We start from the raw sequence: 21,225 nt of genomic DNA, 5'->3' as shown, positions 1-21,225 counted from the left end.
GTTGGCTGGTTAGCCAGAGTCCACGATGGTAACTGAGCTAGTGTTGGCTGGTTAGCCAGAGTCCACGATGGTAACTGAGCTAGTGTTGGCTGGTTAGCCAGAGTCCACGATGGTAACTGAGCTAGTGTTGGCTGGTTAGCCAGAGTCCACGATGGTAACTGAGCTAGTGTTGGCTGGTTAGCCAGAGTCCACGATGGTAACTGAGCTAGTTTTTTGTAATCTAGTTAGTTCTTCTAATCTTGTTTTCCCTGTATAGACTCTCCACTCTTTATTTAGTCTTTCCCGTCATCCGATTTTGCTGTAAAGATGACAAGTCAGATCTATATATAATGCAATGGTCCAGAATCCACATCTGATAGATGGTTCACGTTCATTTGCATCCCTCCAGCAATGTGTTTGTTAAAAAATAAATAATATAAATATACATATAATTTAAACATTCTTAATGTAAACCGTACTTTTTTGTTGCGTGGGTGCTATATACGTTTTCTCCTTACACAAGCAGTGACAGCCCTGTGGCCTGTATGAGTCATCATGCCTCTTACCAAGGAGACCAAGCTGCGTTTTCAGAGGCAACAATTATATTATATTTTTTAAGACCTGATCTAGGCTGTCTAAAAGGAAATCCGACCCTGAAATCCCGTGGTTTCATTTACCGGTAGATGAGAAGATTGGTCACCAAAGAAATAATCAAGTATTTAATGCCTGTGTGAGGGAGGGGGCCTTATGGGGAGAAGAGAACAGGCCAGAAACAGCTCTATGGCCAATAATGTGATAATAATATAAACAAATCAAATCATCCACAGCAATACTATCTGCCACAGGAATGCAGTTTCCCCTATACATGTATGCCGCAGTGATGTACTCCCCAGCCCTCATTTACTGAAAATAAAGAAAAACAAAATCACTAATGTATACTATGTTGTAACGGACATGCTGGGAAAATTGCCCATGCCAGAAGCAAATTGCTGTGATTAAAAAGCACAATAATACTTGTGAATTAGTAATCTGAATAAAAATAAATCCATGTCAGACAGTGAAAATCAGTGGCATTTTACTAGACCGGACAATGCAATATCCATTACAAGTGCATTTACATGACAGCTTTTCTAATTACAAGAACCAATCATACAATCACTGTGTGCCAAAGCAACTATTCATCATGTACTCAGTTCAAGATAAAAGTTTATTGCAAAAGAAATACAATATCTTACATACAAAGTAAGAATTGATCCATTCCTCCAACAATCTGAGGAACACAGGGTGTGGTAGCCTCGCTGGTGCACCTACACCATACCACTGCTGGTCTGGTGGGCTAGGGCATAGATATATATAGAACACTAGATAGCTTAAGGCGGAGTCACCAGCGTCACTGAACCGCCACCATCTTGCCCAGGTCAGCCTTGAGTGAGAGTGAGTGAGCTGCACAGACAAAAATACTCATAACTCGCTGAAATATTGACGGATTTACAAACGGGTTGGTTTGCTATAAACATCAAAGATGTAGTTATGATACTGCATACTTATAAAAAATAAAAATTTAAAGATGTTTTTTTTTACAAACCGCTTGAATCACATTAATAATGCTTGTAATAAACCAAACCGTTTGTAAATCAGTCAATATTTCAGCGAGTTATGAGTATTTTTGTCTGTGCAGCTCACTCACTCTCACTCAAGGCTGACCTGGGCAAGATGGCGGCGGTTCAGTGACATCACTCTCCATTGGCCGGCAGCGTGGGTAAGCTATCTAGTGTTCTATATATATCTATGGGCTAGGGTACACAGCTAGCATCATCGAGGATGAGGTGGAAAAGAAATGCAATATGCACAAAAAAATAAAAATAAAGAAAAAGCACTCCGTATGGGTGGTTTGACTTAAAAATTACTTTGCCAGCTTTGTCATCACAAAAACCTTGCAGCAATACCAGTCTGGAGGGGAAATATTTTGAGAGAAACGTAATTAAATCTAACAAATCTTCATAGGGGCTGCCACTATAGCAGCACAGCACCATCTACTGGCTGGACGTGGTAATGTCCAAGGTGGCTTTTTATTGAAGAAGCAGCCTCTGTTGTATAATAAATATAATAATAACAATTATTATTGTTGTGAATTTGCATTTGTTTGATGAAATGGCTTAGTCTTCAGAAAATAAACATAGCTCTATAAAACTAACTATGTTGAATGTTTTCGGTTTCAGACTTAATGTGATGACAGTGCTAGCAAAATAACTGTTAAATTGTAATCCTGAATCGTGCCCATATGGACTTTATTTGTTTCCTGGTCCATGGTATTTCCTCCCAACATGTGGTTGGGCTAGTTGCATAGCCTAGTCCACCATTAGTAAAGGCTGGGCACAACAGCTAGTGGAAACCAAAAAGCTGGCATCTTTGATTAAACATTTCAAACTGATCCAAATATAAATTGGATAATTAAATCCAACATAGTCCAACAAGGGGCAACCAAAGAGCTTCTTTTCAAACCAGCTCATGCTATTAACCCGCCCCTCAGTCAACATGTGAAAGGACTCCATGAGCAAGAGGATTTAGTCCTTCTCAAGTTCTCCATCTCATCATATCTTAGTGAAACCGGCAGACAGATATAAAACAAATGCAAAATAACTGGGGTGAGGCTTGTGGGCCAACATGGCAAACGCATCATGTCAATCAACATAAATCGTCAACATAAGTCAACATCGCAGGCACTAGCTCCTCCAAGTAAAAAGAGTCCTCAAAGTTGGTCAGTGTCAATCTCTTGTCACGTCTGTATTCAGTTGAGCTGTCTGATAATGGAGTTAATGTCCGACTTCCTGAATCCTGGGTTCCCGATGTCCTTCATGAGACCGCCTTTATCCCTGGCAGCGTGGCGGGCCACCGAGAGCTTAAAGGGCAACAGGAAGTTGTTAGCGAACCGGAAGTTCTTCCCCACAGAGTAGATCTCATGGATCAGGTCCTCCAGGCAGATGATGCCATGTTTGCCTGAGAAAGGAGAAAGGGACAGTGGAGAAAGAGGAGAGTGGAGAAAGAGGAGAGTGGAGAAAGAGGAGTGGAGAAAGAGGAGAGTGGAGAAAAACAAGGAGATGGTGGGGAGGAGAGGGGAAAGAGGAGTGGAGGAAGAGGAGAGTGGAGAAAGAGGAGTGGAGAAAGAGGAGAGTGGAGAAAGAGGAGTGGAGAAAGAGGAGTGGAGAAAGACGAGAAGATGGTGGGGAGGAGGAGGGGAAAGAGTGGAGGAAGAGGAGAGTGGAGAAAGAGGAGTGGAGGAAGAGGAGTGGAGAAAGAGAGTGGAGAAAGAGGAGAGTGGAGAAAGACGAGGAGATGGGGGGGAGGAGGGGAAAGAGTGGAGGAAGAGGAGTGTAGAAAGAGGAGTGGAGGAAGAGGGGTGGAGAAAGGAGTGGAGGAAGAAGAGTGGAGAAAGAGGAGAAAGACAAGGAGATGGTGGGGTGGAGGAGAGTGGAGAAAGACGAGGAGATGGTGGGGAGGAGAGTGGAAAGGAGGAGAATAGAAAGGAGGTGGAGTGGAAAGGAGGGGAGAGGAAGGGACAGTGGAGAAAGACGAGGATATGGTGGGGAGGAGAGGAGAAAGAGATGGAGGAGAAAGACGAGGAGATGGTGGTGGGGAGGAGAGTGGAAAGGAGGTGGAGAGGAGGAGAGTGGAGAAAGAAGGTAGAGAAGAGTGGCGAGAAGGGGAGTGGAGAAAGAGTGGAGGAGAGTGAAGAAAGAAGAGGGGGGAGTGCAGAATGGAGGAGAGAAAGAGGAGAATGGAGGAGTGAAGAAAGAAGAGGGGGAAGTGCAGAATGGAGGTGTGGAGAAAGAGGACAATGAAGAAAGGGGAGGGGAGGAGGTCAACGGCAGTAGAGGGCGGAGGGAAAAAAGAAGTGAAATGGAGGCATGGAGAGCAGGTATTGAGAGAACAGGGAAGAGAGTATTTAACTATTCACGTATTACACATGGTTCCTTTCTGTTCAAATTCCATTCCAAATTTACATTTCAGCAACTTATGGAGTGAATTTGATTCTTACCCATATGCAGTTCAATGAGGGTGTTGTCTGTGAGAGGAACCCGCCTGTTATTGATCTTGGACTGTCCCCTCTTCAGAATCAGCTCACGTACAGACTTCAAGTTAGGAAATCTGTTGGGAAGATGACATGTGTTCAGTTGAATCAGACCTGCTAATGAGAAATGCTCCTGCCACGACCATGAAGACCTGACTAAACCACGCCTGGGCACGGCATTTTAACGGCTCATTCTAATTATATATAGTACTGTACAACTGTATAACAGGAAAAACCAAGAATACAGGACAAAACATCAGGAATTTCCCTGCTAATCAAACTTAATAAAAAAATCTAAGAAAGAATCCTGTTTGGAGTCTTATAATACATTATATGATACAGCATGATACCCTGTCTTAGTAAATCGCACCTTTAGGACTAAAACGCATGACAAATCATTGTTAAATGTGAGAGGGCCTTCTAGTGTATGGTAGGCATTAGTTTACATTACCGGGCGGTCACAGAGGTGCTTCACAATCCAAAAACAAAGCCATTTCTACACAATCTAATGTCCAGTGTGTGGGCATGTTGTACGGCCTCACCCGTAGAGCTACCTGTCACCCCGTAGAGCTAACTGTCCCCCCGTAGAGCTACCTGTCCCCCCGTAGAGCTAACTGTCCCCCCGTAGAGCTACCTGTCCCCCTGTAGAGCTACCTGTCCCCCTGTAGAGCTACCTGTCCCCCCGTAGAGCTAACTGTCCCCCCGTAGAGCTACCTGTCCCCCTGTAGAGCTACCTGTCCCTGTAGAGCTACCTGTCCTGTAGAGCTACCTGTCCCGTAGAGCTACCTGTCCCTGTAGAGCTACCTGTCCCATAGAGCTACCTGTCCCCCTGTAGAGCTACCTGTCCCCCTGTAGAGCTACCTGTCCTGTAGAGCTACCTGTCCCGTAGAGCTACCTGTCCCGTAGAGCTACCTGTCCCCCCATAGAGCTACCTGTCCCATAGAACTACCTGTCCCCCCGTAGAGCTACCTGCCCTGTAGAGCTACCTGTCCTGTAGAGCTACCTGTCCTGTAGAGCTACCTGTCCCCCCGTAGAGCTACCTGTCCTGTAGAGCTACCTGTCCTGTAGAGCTACCTGTCCCATAGAACTACCTGTCCCCCCGTAGAGCTACCTGTCCCGTAGAGCTACCTGTCCCGTAGAGCTACCTGTCCCATAGAACTACCTGTCCCCCCGTAGAGGTACCTGTCCCGTAGAGCTAACTGTCCCCCCGTAGAGCTACCTGTCCCCCCGTAGAGCTACCTGTCCCCCTGTAGAGCTACCTGTCCCCCCTGTAGAGCTACCTGTCCCGTAGAGCTACCTGTCCCTGTAGAGCTACCTGTCCCATAGAGCTACCTGTCCCATAGAGCTACCTGTCCCCCCGTAGAGCTACCTGTCCCTGTAGAGCTACCTGTCCCATAGAGCTACCTGTCCCATAGAGCTACCTGTCCCATAGAGCTACCTGTCCCCCCTGTAGAGCTACCTGTCCCCCTGTAGAGCTACCTGTCCTGTAGAGCTACCTGTCCCGTAGAGCTACCTGTCCCCCCATAGAGCTACCTGTCCCATAGAACTACCTGTCCCCCCGTAGAGCTACCTGTCCTGTAGAGCTACCTGTCCTGTAGAGCTACCTGTCCCCCCGTAGAGCTACCTGTCCTGTAGAGCTACCTGTCCTGTAGAGCTACCTGTCCCATAGAACTACCTGTCCCCCCGTAGAGCTACCTGTCCCGTAGAGCTACCTGTCCCCCCGTAGAGCTACCTGTCCCGTAGAGCTACCTGTCCCGTAGAGCTACCTGTCCCCCCGTAGAGCTACCTGTCCCGTAGAGCTACCTGTCCCATAGAACTACCTGTCCCCCCGTAGAGGTACCTGTCCCGTAGAGCTAACTGTCCCCCCGTAGAGCTACCTGTCCCCCCGTAGAGCTACCTGTCCCCCTGTAGAGCTACCTGTCCCCCCTGTAGAGCTACCTGTCCCGTAGAGCTACCTGTCCCGTAGAGCTACCTGTCCCGTAGAGCTACCTGTCCCCCCATAGAGCTACCTGCCCTGTAGAGCTACCTGTCCCATAGAGCTACCTGTCCCATAGAGCTACCTGTCCCATAGAGCTACCTGTCCCCCCGTAGAGCTACCTGTCCCTGTAGAGCTACCTGTCCCCCTGTAGAGCTACCTGTCCCCCCGTAGAGCTACCTGTCCCTGTAGAGCTACCTGTCCCCCCGTAGAGCTACCTGTCCCCCCGTAGAGCTACCTGTCCCCCTGTAGAGCTACCTGTCCTGTAGAGCTACCTGTCCTGTAGAGCTACCAGTCGCCCCGTAGAGCTACCTGTCCTGTAGAGCTACCTGTCCTGTAGAGCTACCTGTCCCATAGAGCTACCTGTCCCATAGAACTACCTGTCCCCCCGTAGAGCTACCTGTCCCATAGAGCTACCTGTCCCATAGAACTACCTGTCCCCCCGTAGAGCTACCTGTCCCATAGAACTACCTGTCCCCCCGTAGAGCTACCTGTCCCATAGAGCTACCTGTCCCATAGAACTACCTGTCCCCCCGTAGAGCTACCTGTCCCATAGAACTACCTGTCCCCCCGTAGAGCTACCTGTCCCATAGAGCTACCTGTCCCATAGAACTACCTGTCCCCCCGTAGAGCTACCTGTCCCCCCGTAGAGCTACCTGTCCCGTAGAGCTACCTGTCCCCCCGTAGAGCTACCTGTCCCCAGTAGAGCTGTAGAGCTACCTGTCCCCCGTAGAGCTACCTGTCCCCAGTAGAGCTGTAGAGCTACCTGTCCCCCGTAGAGCTACCTGTCCCCCCGTAGAGCTGTAGAGCTACCTGTCCCCCCGTAGAGCTGTAGAGCTACCTGTCCCCCCGTAGAGCTGTAGAGCTACCTGTCCCCCCGTAGAGCTGTAGAGCTACCTGTCCCCCCGTAGAGCTGTAGAGCTACCTGTCCCCCCGTAGAGCTGTAGAGCTACCTGTCCCCCCGTAGAGCTGTAGAGCTACCTGTCCCCCCGTAGAGCTGTAGAGCTACCTGTCCCCCCGTAGAGCTGTAGAGCTACCTGTCCCCCCGTAGAGCTGTAGAGCTACCTGTCCCCCCGTAGAGCTACCTGTCCCCCCGTAGAGCTGTAGAGCTACCTGTCCCCCCGTAGAGCTACCTGTCCCCCCGTAGAGCTGTAGAGCTAACTGTCCCCCCGTAGAGCTGTAGAGCTACCTGTCCCCCCGTAGAGCTACCTGTCCCCCCGTAGAGCTGTAGATCGCTACCTGTCCCCCCGTAGAGCTACCTGTCCCATAGAGCTACCTGTCCCCCCCTGTAGAGCTACCTGTCCCCCCCTGTAGAGCTACCTGTCCCCCCTGTAGAGCTACCTGTCCCATAGAGCTACCTGTCGCCCCCTGTAGAGCTACCTGTCCCCCCGTAGAGCTACCTGCCCCCCCCCCCCCCCCCCCCACAGCATCCAGGGTTACTTACCCCCAGGCCACATAAGGCTCCACCGTCTTCATCATGGCCATAGAGTTCTTGTTGATTTTAACAAAGGCCCCGCTGAAGATCTTCCTCAGCCTCAACATCTGGACCACTTTCATCACCTTGGGACTGACGCCCTTAACCCTGGTAGGAGAGAAGACATTCATGCTTAACTCATTCACCTCATCGCTGTTTTCCTTCTGGGTAAAACGCCATCGCTTTGTTCAATGCCAAACTTGCGAGTGCTAAAACTATATAAAATATTATAGCTATGGATCTAATACACCCGTCGATTGTCAGTGAGTTTCTTCCAGTCAACATGCACAAAACAGATAATTTTTTCATACATACATTTCCGTTTTATACCGTGGTGAATAAGAGTATAGTTTGGGTGATTCTGAGTAATCACAGGAAAAGACATGAAAATAGCCCTTTAGTGAAATCCAGTTATTATCACGTTGTAATTTTTCGCCTGATTATCGAATCTTCCTGAAATCAATGCTAGATCATCGTTATTATGTCTCCTCATGCACGCATGAAAGGGGGCTTGGAGCGGGGCGCCCCTGCGTGCTGTGACCAACGGTAAACAGCACACACACAGTCCACACAGACAGCTTCGATCGCGGGAGAAAAAAATATCAGATCAACGCAAGATTGGATATATAGTGTCCTTACCTTGTCGCTGATGTAATGCAAAAAGAATAATCTAATTATCTGATCACCATTCCAAGTACTGGTCGCAGAGGTCCGTCCCACGTTATCCAGCATTGCATCGTTGAAATAAACCCCGCCCGCACGGCTCGGCCCAGAAAACAAACTACATTGTTTCAAATGGAGTGCAATAGCGGCCAAAGGCGTTAGAGGGCGGTATTGACCGTCTGCCAGCTCAGACACATTCAGAACAGTATGCACAGGCTGCCCCGATGAATTGTGAATGGCAATAGCGAATAAAAGAAATAACGATTAAAACCCGACTTTTCTCGTGATTGGCGCTCAACGCATGGCGAGTTAACCCGACTTTTCTCGTGAATGGCGCTGAATGTGTAAGCAATTAAAGGTGAACTATCTTATAAATGGCCTTTTTGAGTGTTTAGCATTGTTTCCTAGCTATGTGAACTTATATTAATATTATATTATATATATTATGTCTCAAAATTCTCATATTGGCGCATTCTTCCAATTCTCCTCTCACAATATTCACCCTCACTGAACTGAGTCGTTTGAAAATGTGCCTATATGTGATGTCAGGCTGCATGTTAATGTTCAGGGGGGCCGGCCCGGCGCAGTGGTTTAGGAGCCCAGGCTCAAAACAGCTCGAGATAGAAAAATGCTGTTTTTGAGGACTTGATTAGAAATACAAAACAATGAATAAAAAAATATATATATATTACAGAGGTGTTCCATAGACTCACAGGAATTGTGTAAAAGTGCCCAAATAGTGAAAGAAATAGTAAAATAGTTCCCCTTTAACTATTCTTTGTTTAAAAAAGGCTGTTTCCGTTCCCATTGCATGGGGGCGGAATTAAATTAGCATGCAAATCAAGACGCGTGCTTTCGTTGGGAGTGCGACGCCCATAAACAACACACATGGCCTGTTGATAAACGTTCGCCTTGAGGAAACATCCTCCTACAATCCATTGGATTTAATGATTTAACTGATTATAGTTAGTGCTCTCACCACCATGTAACTGATTAGTTAGTGCTCTCACCACTATGTAACTATGATTATAGTTAGTGCTCTCACCACTATGTAACTGATTATAGTTAGTGCTCTCACCACTATGTAACTGATTATAGTTAGTGCTCTCACCACTATGTAACTGATTATAGTTAGTGCTCTCACCACTATGTAACTGATTATAGTTAGTGCTCTCACCACTATGTAACTATGATTATAGTTAGTGCTCTCACCACTATGTAACTATGATTATAGTTAGTGCTCTCACCACTATCTAACTGATTATAGTTAGTGCTCTCACCACTATGTAACTATGATTATAGTTAGTGCTCTCACCACTATGTAACTATGATTATAGTTAGTGCTCTCACCACTATGTAACTGATTATAGTTAGTGCTCTCACCACTATGTAACTGATTAGTTAGTGCTCTGACCACTATGTAACTATGATTATAGTTAGTGCTCTCACCACTATGTAACTGATTAGTTGGTGCTCTCACCACCATGTAACTGATTAGTTAGTGCTCTCACCACTATGTAACTATGATTATAGTTAGTGCTCTCACCACTATCCAACTATGATTATAGTTAGTGCTCTCACCACTATGTAACTGATTATAGTTAGTGTTCTCACCACTATGTAACTATGATTATAGTTAGTGCTCTCATCACTATGTACCTATGATTATAGTTGGTGCTCTCACCACTATGTAACTATGATTATAGTTAGTGCTCTCACCACTATGTAACTAAGATTATAGTTAGTGCTCTCACCACTATGTAACTATGATTATAGTTAGTGCTCTCACCACTATCTAACTATTATAGTTAGTGCTCTCACCACTATCTAACTATTATAGTTAGTGCTCTCACCACTATCTAACTATTATAGTTAGTGCTCTCACCACTATCTAACTATTATAGTTAGTGCTCTCACCACTATCTGACTGATTATAGTTGGTGCTCTCACCACTATCTGACTGTGATTATAGTTAGTGCTCTCACCACTATCTGACTGTGATTATAGTTGGTGCTCTCACCACTATCTGACTGTGATTATAGTTAGTGCTCTCACCACTATCTGACTGTGATTATAGTTGCTGCTCTCACTAGGGTTGGGTACCGTTCACATTTGAACCGATACCAGTACCTGTGAATCAATACCGGTACCCAACGGTACTTTTTTTCTGTACTTTAGTCTCAAAATAATAATTTATTATCATTATTATTTATTTAGAACGATTTGTTAATATATAATAGTGCAGCGAGCGTTGTCTGCATCTAGCTTTGTAAAGTGTAACCACACTTGCGACGGTTTTCGGCTTGTCATTGCACCGACTGCTTTGTTGTTGTTGAATCAAGTCAAATCCTAGGTAAGCGTTTAACCCATTCTCCGCCAATCACGTGTTAAGGCGGGTTTCTCCGCCATGGGTTGTCTGCCAATAACTCCGTAAGGCGTTTTTGAGATCAATATTTCATATTTTCGTCATGGTATTCATATTTCACTCACAGAGTCTTGGCTGATGCTGTCTGAGCCATCACAACTCTGCAATGCTTCAATACCTACATCCTGAACGATAGATAATTGATGTTGAATGGGCCATAGTAATGTCAATTTAGCAATACAATTTAAAAAGTTATAGCCCTGCAAAGAAGGTGAACATCTCCATAGACAAATAGCGCTGGCAGAGGATGATTTAGGATGATCAAAGTGGTGGCAGAGAATGGGTTTATGTGCGAGTGAACATTGACCTGAACTTAATTATTATTATAAAAAAAAGATTGTGCGGTAGCAAAATGTGGCACCGGTGGATCTCACGTGAATCGGTACTCTGTAGTACCGACGTGATTCGGTCGATAACCTAAAAGTACCGGATTCGGTACCCATCCCTAGCTCTCACCCGTCTAACTATGATTATAGTTAGTGCTCTCACCACTATGTAACTGTGATTATAGTTAGTGCTCTCACCACTATGTAACTGTGATTATAGTTAGTGCTCTCACCACTATGTAACAGATTATAGTGAGTGCTCTCATCACTATCTAACTGTGATTATAGTGAGTGCTCTCATCACTATCTAACTGTGATTAGTGACATTTTCTTTTATTTGAAAGCTCATTGAAAGCCCTGGGTCTCCTCTCCTCATAGGACTACAAACAAAATGGCGGCGCGCATTTCCTAGCGTCAATATTCGCCCTTTTCCGACTAGATTTCTACAACTCATATTTGACTAATAACACTTACAACCATTGGTAAACAAACATATTGCTGAAAATATACACGTTGACTAGGGATGGGTACCGAATTCGGTACTTTTGAGGCACCGAACCGAAACACGTCGGTACTACCGAGTATCGAATCAAGTGAGAAACAGAAAAAAAAAGAAAAAAAAAATTACTTTTTTCTTTTCATGTCAACGTTCACACGCACAATATATGCTTACCTAGGATTTGACTTGATTCAACAACAAAGCAGTCGGAGCAATGACAAGCCGAAAACTGTCGAAATAGTTATTTGAAGTTTGGATTTTTTTTTTACGACTGAGGTAGGTAAATTACATTTCTTGAGACTAAAGTACAGAAAAAAGGTACCGTTGGGTACCGGTATCGATTCACAGGTACCGGTACCGGTTCAAATGTGAAAGGTACCCATCCCTAACGTTGACTGCTGTTTTGACAGGGTTAGGGTCTTTACTCTTGGCTACATTTGAGGGGGGGGGGGGGAATGCAACATTAATTCATACATTCGGTACGAATCGGTAGAGATGGATTTATGGCATGATGTCATTTGCTGTCCACCACCGGACCGCTCGGGCTTAAGAGGTTAAGATGCATACACTTCTACGCAAGACTCTCTGTAGAAATTTACCATTTTATTTTATCTTCCTAATTTTATATTACGTATATATATTTTTTTTCATTCTATTTATTTATTTAAAAAAAAATTACGGTAAGCTTGTTTAACAGTTATTTTCACAGTCATGACAGCATTTACTGTGACAGCACTTAATTATGTTAATGCTATTCAAGTGAGAGGAGTGGCTGGGCTGGTATTGTTCACGCCCAGCCCAACCCGGCAGAAGTGTTCAAATCTGGCCTCACTTTGAGAGCAGTTTTCTCTGCTTTAATCTTCTAGAAAAACTGTTTTACACGATTAAAATTAGCACACCTTCTTCAAACATTCTCAGATTTCAACATATGACACATCATTTGAAAGGTTACATTCTTTTTTTTATCAACTATTTCCCCCTCCTATTTTTCTTTTTTTTGTCGTTATGCCAATTCCCCCTCCTGGTCGTTGTGCGCATGTGCCCCCCACTGGTCGGTCTAGGGAGCCCTGAAGTCTATCACATGCTTCTTCCGATACATAGGAGACTAGGGTTGTCACGATACCAACATTTTAGTTTCGATACTATACCAATATTAATTTCGATACTTTGATACTTTTTTTTGCACTCAAAACAGTTGCTGTACAAGGTTTCTCAACTGTATATATATTGGAACTTGGTCCACACAGATTAACTCTGAGACTGCCCTGTTGAGCCTTTTATCATCTTTGGACTAATTTGTGTACTTAATATGCTGCAAAAAAAAATGCTGGGAGGTTAGGTTGCTTCTGAGTGGGGGGAGTCACTCTGTGAGCCAAATGCAGCAGACTTCTGTAGTTAAAAAAAAAATCATGGGGTAGAAAAAGTATGGTTGTATTATTATTATACATTTGTCATAGCAGAGGGCCTAATTAGTTTGAGATGTAATAACCTAGAAAACATTTTGATGAGTGACTGATTATATATAGCCTATCATAATCTAGAACTAGGTTGTCATATTGTAGACTGTTTAACAAAAATAAAATAGATTTCCGTTGTCTTTATACAGTATGTATGAACCATTAAATGGGCAATTGTCAAATGTCTCTGTATAAATCACGTTTGTGACTAAGCTATAGAGATGCAGTGTGCATCAATTCATTTATGTTGTGGGTAGGCAGCAGGGGATGCTGTGTTTACTAGCTTTCAGCACGGGAGTTTGGGCTGTGTATAGCTTATTATTAGGCTTTTCAATTTATTTTCTGTTCTTGCGGGTGGCGCTGTAGACGTTTTCTGGTGCTCGTATGGGGAACTTTGCCCCTTTCGTGACTGTGATGCGGCCCTTGGTTGAATACGCATTCACGTGTTCGGCCGGGGGTTGCATCACAGTCACGAAGGGGGCTAAATAAGGAACTGATCGAGAGCTGGCATAGCTCATCCAACGAATGTTGGTATCAATGGCATGACTACAGTACCGATAGGAGCTACTGTAGCATTGGCGTAACGTTAGTTGTCATGCCATGCCATCGGCAGTTGCAGTGGGGATCTTTATTGACGTTGGCTAGCTAGCACATTTTGCATAGAATCAACTCGGCTAACGTTAGCTATATAGCTAGCGAACTATAATTCTAGTTAAAGCTGGCTGGCTGGCGTTAATCAATGGGGATCCTCGCTGCGATTGTCGATGGTTGTGGTGGCTTGCGTTACGTTGATGCTAGCTCTCGTGACTACGGTTCCTTGTGCGAGCATTGGAGGGTATCCGCGGTGCTGTTCGCAAGAATAGAAATCTCAATCTCTCTCCATCAGAGCTCTCTCTTCCGGTAAACTAGCGCAACGTCACCACTGACAGCAGCGCTGTGCTCCAATAGGAAGGCATTCGCATGCATAAATGAAAAAAAAAAGAAAAAAAATACCGTTTTCCCCCAAACGCAGTATAGTATCATTTCGAACACTCTAGTACCGCGGTACTATACTAATACCGTGCAACCCTATAGGAGACAGCCAGCAGCCTCCTTTCACCTGGCAGCAAGGACTCTCATTGGGTGAGTGTAACGCGTGGGAGGGCACACTACCTCACCCAGATCCCTTCCTCGCTGTGCAGGCGCCCTGACCGACCTGTAGGAGTCGCTGTTTACAACGACCAGAATACCACCCACCGGCTTCCCTCCCGCTGACACTGCCAATTGTGTCAGTGTATGACGACCGGCCAAGCCGGAGGCACCGCTGACAGCTGGATTCGATACCAGTGTGCTTAGTCCGCTGCGCTACCCGGCCGCCGAAAGGTTACATTCTGTACTTTCACAATCTGTACAAATGTGGAGAATGAAAATGGAGACATGTGGCATCAATCGCTGGTCAGGGTCACATATATTACCATACCAAAAAAAACATTGTGCGTTTAGAAAGCAGTAATCATTGAGACATTATCAACTTCTGCATGTGAATAAGCTTGTTCAAGCACTCACTCTCTGATGCGGACTGCAAAGGCCAGTCTGTTCTTGGCAGGAGGCAGAGGGGCAGGCGGCCTGTGTTCCATTCTCCTGAGGCGGGTTTCATCGCGATGTTTCCGGTGGCCGTCTTTTAGGAAGTCCTCTAAACGCTTGAACTTCAAGGGTTTGCCTTTCGATACCTAGAGGAACATGAATGCACATGTGACGGCTTGTCAAACGTAGGCCTATGCTGTCACAGTAATCAAACAAACCATGTTACTTAACCTCTTAACCTCATAGCGCGCACCGGGACGTAAGTCACGCAACTTTGCGAGCATCTACCGGCTCGGGGCTGCATTTTTCGCTGAACATATAATATACTGTTCGAAAGATCTATTTGTTGCCGTTCGAACGCCACCTCACTCGACCAAATCCGTGCCTTGGTTCTCGAGTTACATGACGATATGTCAGGCGAGCGTATTTTTTTTATTATCCACTTTTTATCCTTATTTTTCTATCATCCCAATTTCGCCTCTCCAATTCTCCCTTCCCCTGTCTCGAACGTTGCTAGACTATGCCTCCCAATGGACGGCTGCAGTGAGGACCAAGCCTTGCATCACGTGTCCCCTCCGGTACACGAGGAGGCAGCTGTCGCATCTTTTCACCTGAACAGCGCGATCTCTCAGTGGCGAGGAGTAACGCGTGGGAGGCTCACGCTGCCCCCGATACTTCCTGATTCTGCTGTACAGGCGCACCAACCGACCTGTAAGAGTCACTGTCCACAACATCCAATCCCCACCCACCGGCTTTCCCACCCCTAACACTGCCAATTGTGTTAGTATGGACGACCAGCCCAGCCGGTAGCAACGCCGAGAGCTGGGCTCGAACCCAGCATATCCTGCGTTAGTGGCGAGCGCCTTGCCCACTGCGCCACTTAGCCGCCAGGCGAGCGTCTTTTTACGTGCTGTGCGTCATGATGACCACCCCGGACTGTATACGCTCCAGAACTGACCAATCACTGTTGATGGCAAAAATGATCGGTCAGCGTTGCAGCCAACGAGTGTACGCTTCCAACGATACCCCACGTGGGGGGTGCAAATATAGGAACTAGGTGAAAGTTGATGAGTGAAAACGAGAAGTGAATCAGACTTTAGAACGCACGCCGTTGGATGAAAATATGGATTTTGGAACGCTTTTCTTTTTGGTCAGTTTTACTAAAACATCTCTCAAAGACCCATTTCTGAATGGATTTTCATACAATTTAGACCTGTACTACGTAAGACTTCAGGCTAGACTGAGGCATGTTTTTTTCCCTAGACGTTCACAGAAAGGTAAAGAAACAAATGTGTTCTATTTCATGGCAATAGCGTTCAGGTTTGTTCGACCCGAGACATAATCATGAAAAATAACGTTGAAAAATTATTTCACGCCAGACAGCTCCAAGTTTGACAGGGGCTGGCGTGAGCTGGGTAGTGTAGTTTTTTTTATTTATTTTTTTTAAAGCCCATCGAAAGCCCTGGGTCTCTTCTTTCATACGACTACACACACGTATGACAGCTTCCTTTATTTCCGTCTAATTCATCCGGTTTCCACCGGTATGCGCCAAGATATTTATGAACTCATATTTTGCTAATAACACTTAAAATCATTGGTAAACAAACGTAGTGCTGAAAATATACACTTTGACTGCTGTTGTTTTTTTGGATCAAATTTTTCTCCCCATTTTCTATTTTTCTCCCATCCCAATTTTCATATCGTCCAATTCTACCCTCCCCTGTCTCGAACGCTGTTAGGCCATGCCCCCCACAGGCCGGCTGCAATGTGGACGAAGCCTTGCTTCACGTGTCCCCTCCGCGTGAATATTAAAGGCAACCAACTTGTGTTCAGCTTTTCATTCAGCGTTTCTCTGATTGGCCACACGGCCAATCAATCAATCCACACTAGCACACGCCCTTGCGGCAAGAGAGACGCGGCAGAACCAGCGGTGTTCTGTTGTGTGACTGTACTACAGCGGTGTTCTGTTGTGTGACTGTACTAAACTCTTCCACCACATGACCGACATTTGACATACAGTAGACCTATCTATGTTGGGATTATGTTTGGTCATGACAAAACAATAAAAATCGCTACTGTTAGTAATGCTGCCACCACCCACTTCAATGACAGAGCTCTCATATTTGCGAATGCATAAACTATATCTTAAATTATGGCGATGTGTCTTGACATACAGTACACCTCCTATCTATGTTGGGATTATGTTTGGTCATGACAAAACAATAAAAATCGCTACTGTTAGTAATGCTGCCACCACCCACTTCAATGACAGAGCTCTCATATTTGCGAATGCATAAAATATATCTTAAATTATGGCGATGTGTCTAATATGGCTGTCGCGAAGTCATTGATAAGCGACAGCCATATTAGACACATAGCCATAATTTAAGATATAGTTTATGCATTCGCAAAATATGAGAGCGCGCCGCTGTCATTGAAGGGCTTCTACAACGGAGGAACGGCCGCTGCTGCTGCTGGAGCTGAACCGAGTCAAGCTGCGGGCGGCGCACGGAAGCCGGGGATAAACCACCGCGTCGCCCCGCTGCGCTTCAGGCTCAGCAGCCTCCACGGGCGAAATAACATATAACGTTTCAGTTCCACACTGATGTACAGTGAGTGTCTAATATGGCTGTCGCGAAGTCATGCCTCTCCCTCTGAAAGCCCATTCACGCTGTGTATCATAGAGACATAGAGCACTGGGTTTTATCACTGGAGATATATTTCTCACTCACCATTGTATTTTGCGCCATCTGACAATATCATAATGATGTGTTTTCTATATTATATCCACAATCATTCATCTAAAAAAATTTATGGGCTTTGATTAAACATGTAACCTACACCTACTGTAACTTACTGTACCTCTGCTTCCTACAGAACAGCAGGTAATGGCGTTAATCAATGGAACGCGAAACATAACGTTACGCTTTCTAGTTCAGCGCATTTCATAACTGTATGGGCTTTGTTTATACACGAGTGAATCTGGTAGTTGGTTGTTAAAAACGCGAAACATAATAAAACGCGAAACATAATTACGTTACGCTTTCTAGTTCAGCGCATTTCATAACTGTATGGGCTTTGTTTATACACGAGTGAATCTGGTAGTTGGTTGTTAAAAACGCGAAACATAATAACGTTACGCTTTCTAGTTCAGCGCATTTCATAGCGCTCCACTGCTACCGCAGCTGAACACAAGTTGGTTGACACAAGTTGGTTGCCCGCGCTGCCGCTCGCTTGCGCTCCTTGGATTTCATTTGGGACGTGGGACGACTGCGCTTGCCTGCGCGTGGGGGCGCGGCCAATCAGAGAAAAGCCGAACACAAGTTGGTTGCCTTTAATATTCACGCGTCCCCTCCGGTACTCGAGGAGGCAGCCGTCGCATCTTTTCACCTGCACAGCGCAATCTCTCAGCAGCGGGGGTCTGCGTGGGAGGGACACGCCGCCCCCGTCGCTTTCTGATTCTACTGCGCAGGCGCACCAACCGACCTGTAGGAGTCGCTGTCCACAACGTCCGATCCCCACCCACCAGCTTCCCACCCCCTAACATTGCCAATTGTATTAGTATGAACGACCAGCCAAGCTGGTAGCAATGCCGAGAGCTGGGCTCGAACCGAGCATCTCCTGCATTAGTGGCGAGCGCCTTGCCCACTGCGCCACTTAGCTGCCCCCTTTGACTGCTGTTTTGATAGGGTTAGGGTTTTTTCTTTACTCTTGGCTACATTTGGGGGGAAAACTGCTACATTAATTAATACACAGTATTAATCTATTTATGACGCGAAATAAATGTCGGCCCGGTACAGGGCTTAATAGTTCAGTGTTGTCCATTCATAGTGTTCCTCTTTTGTTAGATCAGTCAGTTAGATTTTTTATTAGATCATTAGAGAAAGATAGTTAGATCATTAGAGAGAGAAAGATAGATAGGCAGAGAGATGGAGAGAGAGCGAGCGCTAATAGTGACACTTGCCTTCCTCTTCTGAAGCAGAGCGAGCTTGGCCTGTGTTGCTTTGATGGCTTGGTAGGCTTTCCTTTTCTTCAGGAGGTTTTCAGGAACTAATTTTATGACTTTCTTTACTCTAGAAAAACACAACACACACACAAACATTTTGAAAATAAAGACGATGCAAGTTATTTATGGGCATCAAATGACATGGTTGAAAAGCTAGGGAAAGCTTGAGTGTTGCAAGTCCCCTGCAAATGCAATCATGCGTCAGACCGTGTACCTCCGTTTGACGGAAAGCCATATGCAAACACGATTGTCGGTTGTGTGATAGTAAAGGGTTAACCTTCTGTCGTGTGGCAGTGAAAGGGTTAAAATGCAGTGCCCATATGCAAACAGTGCTGGGATTAGGGCCCTTGCTCAAATGTGAATCACGATCTTTCTCTCTAAGAATTGAGATCACGATTCTCTCACACGATTCTTATTTTTTCCAATAAAATCATTTATTGCACTCTTTCTTAAACAGACAACATAACATATCAAAGTGCTTGACTTAAACTGGAACCGGAAGTAACATATTTGCATTTCGATTCTTAAAAAAAATAAATAAAAAAAGTTTACTTTGTTAATTAATACCCTAGTTACAGTACAGCAACCAAATTAAACTGTAATAAGTCAACTGACAATGTAATAGTATGAAACAAATTAAAGATTTTTCAAAAAAATTAAAAAAATCTCCTGCAACCAAGGTATAATGGCAGGTAACGTCCATCAGAGAAACCCATAGGACCCTCTAATATTGGCAGACAGGTCAGAAACCCACAGGAGGAGCCTCTAATGTTGGCAGACAGGTCAGAAACCCACAGGACCCTCTAATGTTGGCAGACAGGTCAGAAACCCACAGGAGGACCCTCTAATGTTGGCAGACGGGTCAGAAACCCACAGGACCCTCTAATGTTGGCAGACGGGTCAGAAACCCACAGGAGGACCCTCTAATGTTGGCAGACAGGTCAGAACCTCTAATGTTGGTCAGAAACCCACAGGAAGACCTCTAATGTTGGCAGACAGGTCAGAAACCCACAGGAAGACCTCTAATGTTGGCAGACAGGTCAGAAACCCACAGGACCCTCTAATGTTGGCAGACAGGTCACCTGCAGATTGTGGCACGTTGTCAGAATGCATAGCTCCGTTTTAGGAACAGTCATAATTATGCAAACAGTGCTGCGATTATCTTTGCACTTTACAAAACGATCGAGTGAATAATATTGCAATTTCGCGTCATCGTCAAGTGATGTTGAAGTCACGCTCGTATGGCTAAGCATTTGTTTTCTGGCTTCACGTTAGCCTAGCTTAGCACAATGCAGGAAGGCTACCAGTCACTGTCCGCTTCCATTCATTGTGCTAAGCTAGGCTAACATGCAGCCAGATAGCTTTCTACTGAACGCACAGAGAGGAAACTGGTATATATCTTCTTCTCTCTCTCTGGAGAAGACGGGAAGCTAAGTTCCCAAAATGTCGGCGTGTTCCTTTTTTAGTTCATCACGTACAGTTTCAAAGGAAATCTCAGGGGTGGATAAACCTGCCCTGCTGAGTTGCTACAGTACCCATGTGAGAATAATAACTATTATCTCTGAATTCTCTGCAATCGAATCCTAATATAGTTATTGAATAAATCCACGTTGTCTAGTCTTTCGTTTAAGTTATTAAAGGTAGACAAATCTGGCGTATAACAGCGTGGATGGATATAGATACAACTATTATAACACGAAAACAATCGCAAATACGTACTCAGGATCCGCCATCTTGAATCAGAGAGGAGCACTGTTGACAATCATACGCCGTCGCGCAGAGATGACGATAGGGATGTCGGCCTCGCGTGAATACTTTACCCAAGACAGTTGTCCTTCCGCGTTCGGTTTGCGCGCCCTGATTGGCCTCTCAGCGCCCAATCGCGTTAGCCTACACAGAGCTTACTGTGAAGAGAATCACGTTGCTGCAGATGCTCGCAGTTAGTTGACCACGGAGATGGTAAAGTACTATGGATGTAAAACATTTGGAATTGTTTACAATAAAGCTGTGATTGTACAACTTCAAGGCTCCTTTCGATCGCCGTGCTGCTGCTAAGAAGGAGCCATCAGAGGAAAACAATGTCAACATAATTGTACTTACAGCTGTTGTGGTGTCCACAGTCTGATCTGTTTCCACAAGAAGAAGGTTTTGATCCAGATGTGAAGTCTCGGTCCGCGTGAATACTTTACCCAGATGAAAACAATATACGTTATTTATATTGATGTGATGCCGATTGATATGAATATCTTTATTTATATTGATGTGATGCCGATTGATGTGAATAGCGTGTTACATTAATATAGAGATGAAAACAATACGTTATTTATATTGATGTGATGTCGATTGTTATGAATAGCGCGTTACGTTAATATTGGGCTGTGGAACTGAAAGCTGATGTACGGCGATAGTAGGGCTAACACGATTGGGCGCTGAGAGGCCAATCAGGGCACGCAAACCGAACGCGGAAGGACAACTGCCTTGGGTAAAGTATTCACGCGTCGGCCTCCCCCTAGCAGGCACGTGCACACATATAGGCCAATGGGTGCTTGAGCACCTGCCTTTTTGAGCCTCATCAAAAAAGTGCCATTTTTTGGGGGGGGGGGGGGGGGGGGGGATTTTTATTTTTTATTTTCTTTTCGTTACGCATATAGACTGCCCTTCCAACTGAAAAATGTCAGGATAGAATAAAAATATTAGGTAAAGAGAGAGAGATGCCCCATATTCCATTGCAGTTTGCACGGCCTCCTCAGCGTGCCTCTCCGCGGACCTATATATTTTATGCATAGCGT

The 21,225-nt window shown here is 45.3% G+C and overlaps 1 protein-coding gene across 1 annotated transcript; it reads right to left on the bottom strand.

The window, feature by feature from the left end:
• Positions 1–1,032: 1,032 nt before the first annotated feature.
• Positions 1,033–20,197, bottom strand: rpl7l1 (ribosomal protein L7-like 1). The gene is made up of 6 exons (XM_084330376.1): positions 20,156–20,197; positions 18,395–18,503; positions 14,413–14,576; positions 7,468–7,605; positions 4,016–4,125; positions 1,033–2,976 (listed from the first exon to the last, which is right to left on the bottom strand). The coding sequence occupies exons 1-6, from the start codon at positions 20,167–20,169 to the stop codon at positions 2,768–2,770; spliced, it is 744 nt and encodes a 247-aa protein (XP_084186502.1). The 5' UTR covers positions 20,170–20,197; the 3' UTR covers positions 1,033–2,767.
• Positions 20,198–21,225: the final 1,028 nt, after the last annotated feature.

The sequence above is a fragment of the Notolepis coatsorum genome, assembly GCF_963971535.1.
Source record: "Notolepis coatsorum genome assembly, chromosome: 15".
NCBI lineage: Eukaryota > Metazoa > Chordata > Actinopteri > Aulopiformes > Paralepididae > Notolepis > Notolepis coatsorum.
The sequence above is the reverse complement of the archived record's forward strand: the minus strand, read 5'-3'. Positions and strand labels throughout refer to the sequence as shown.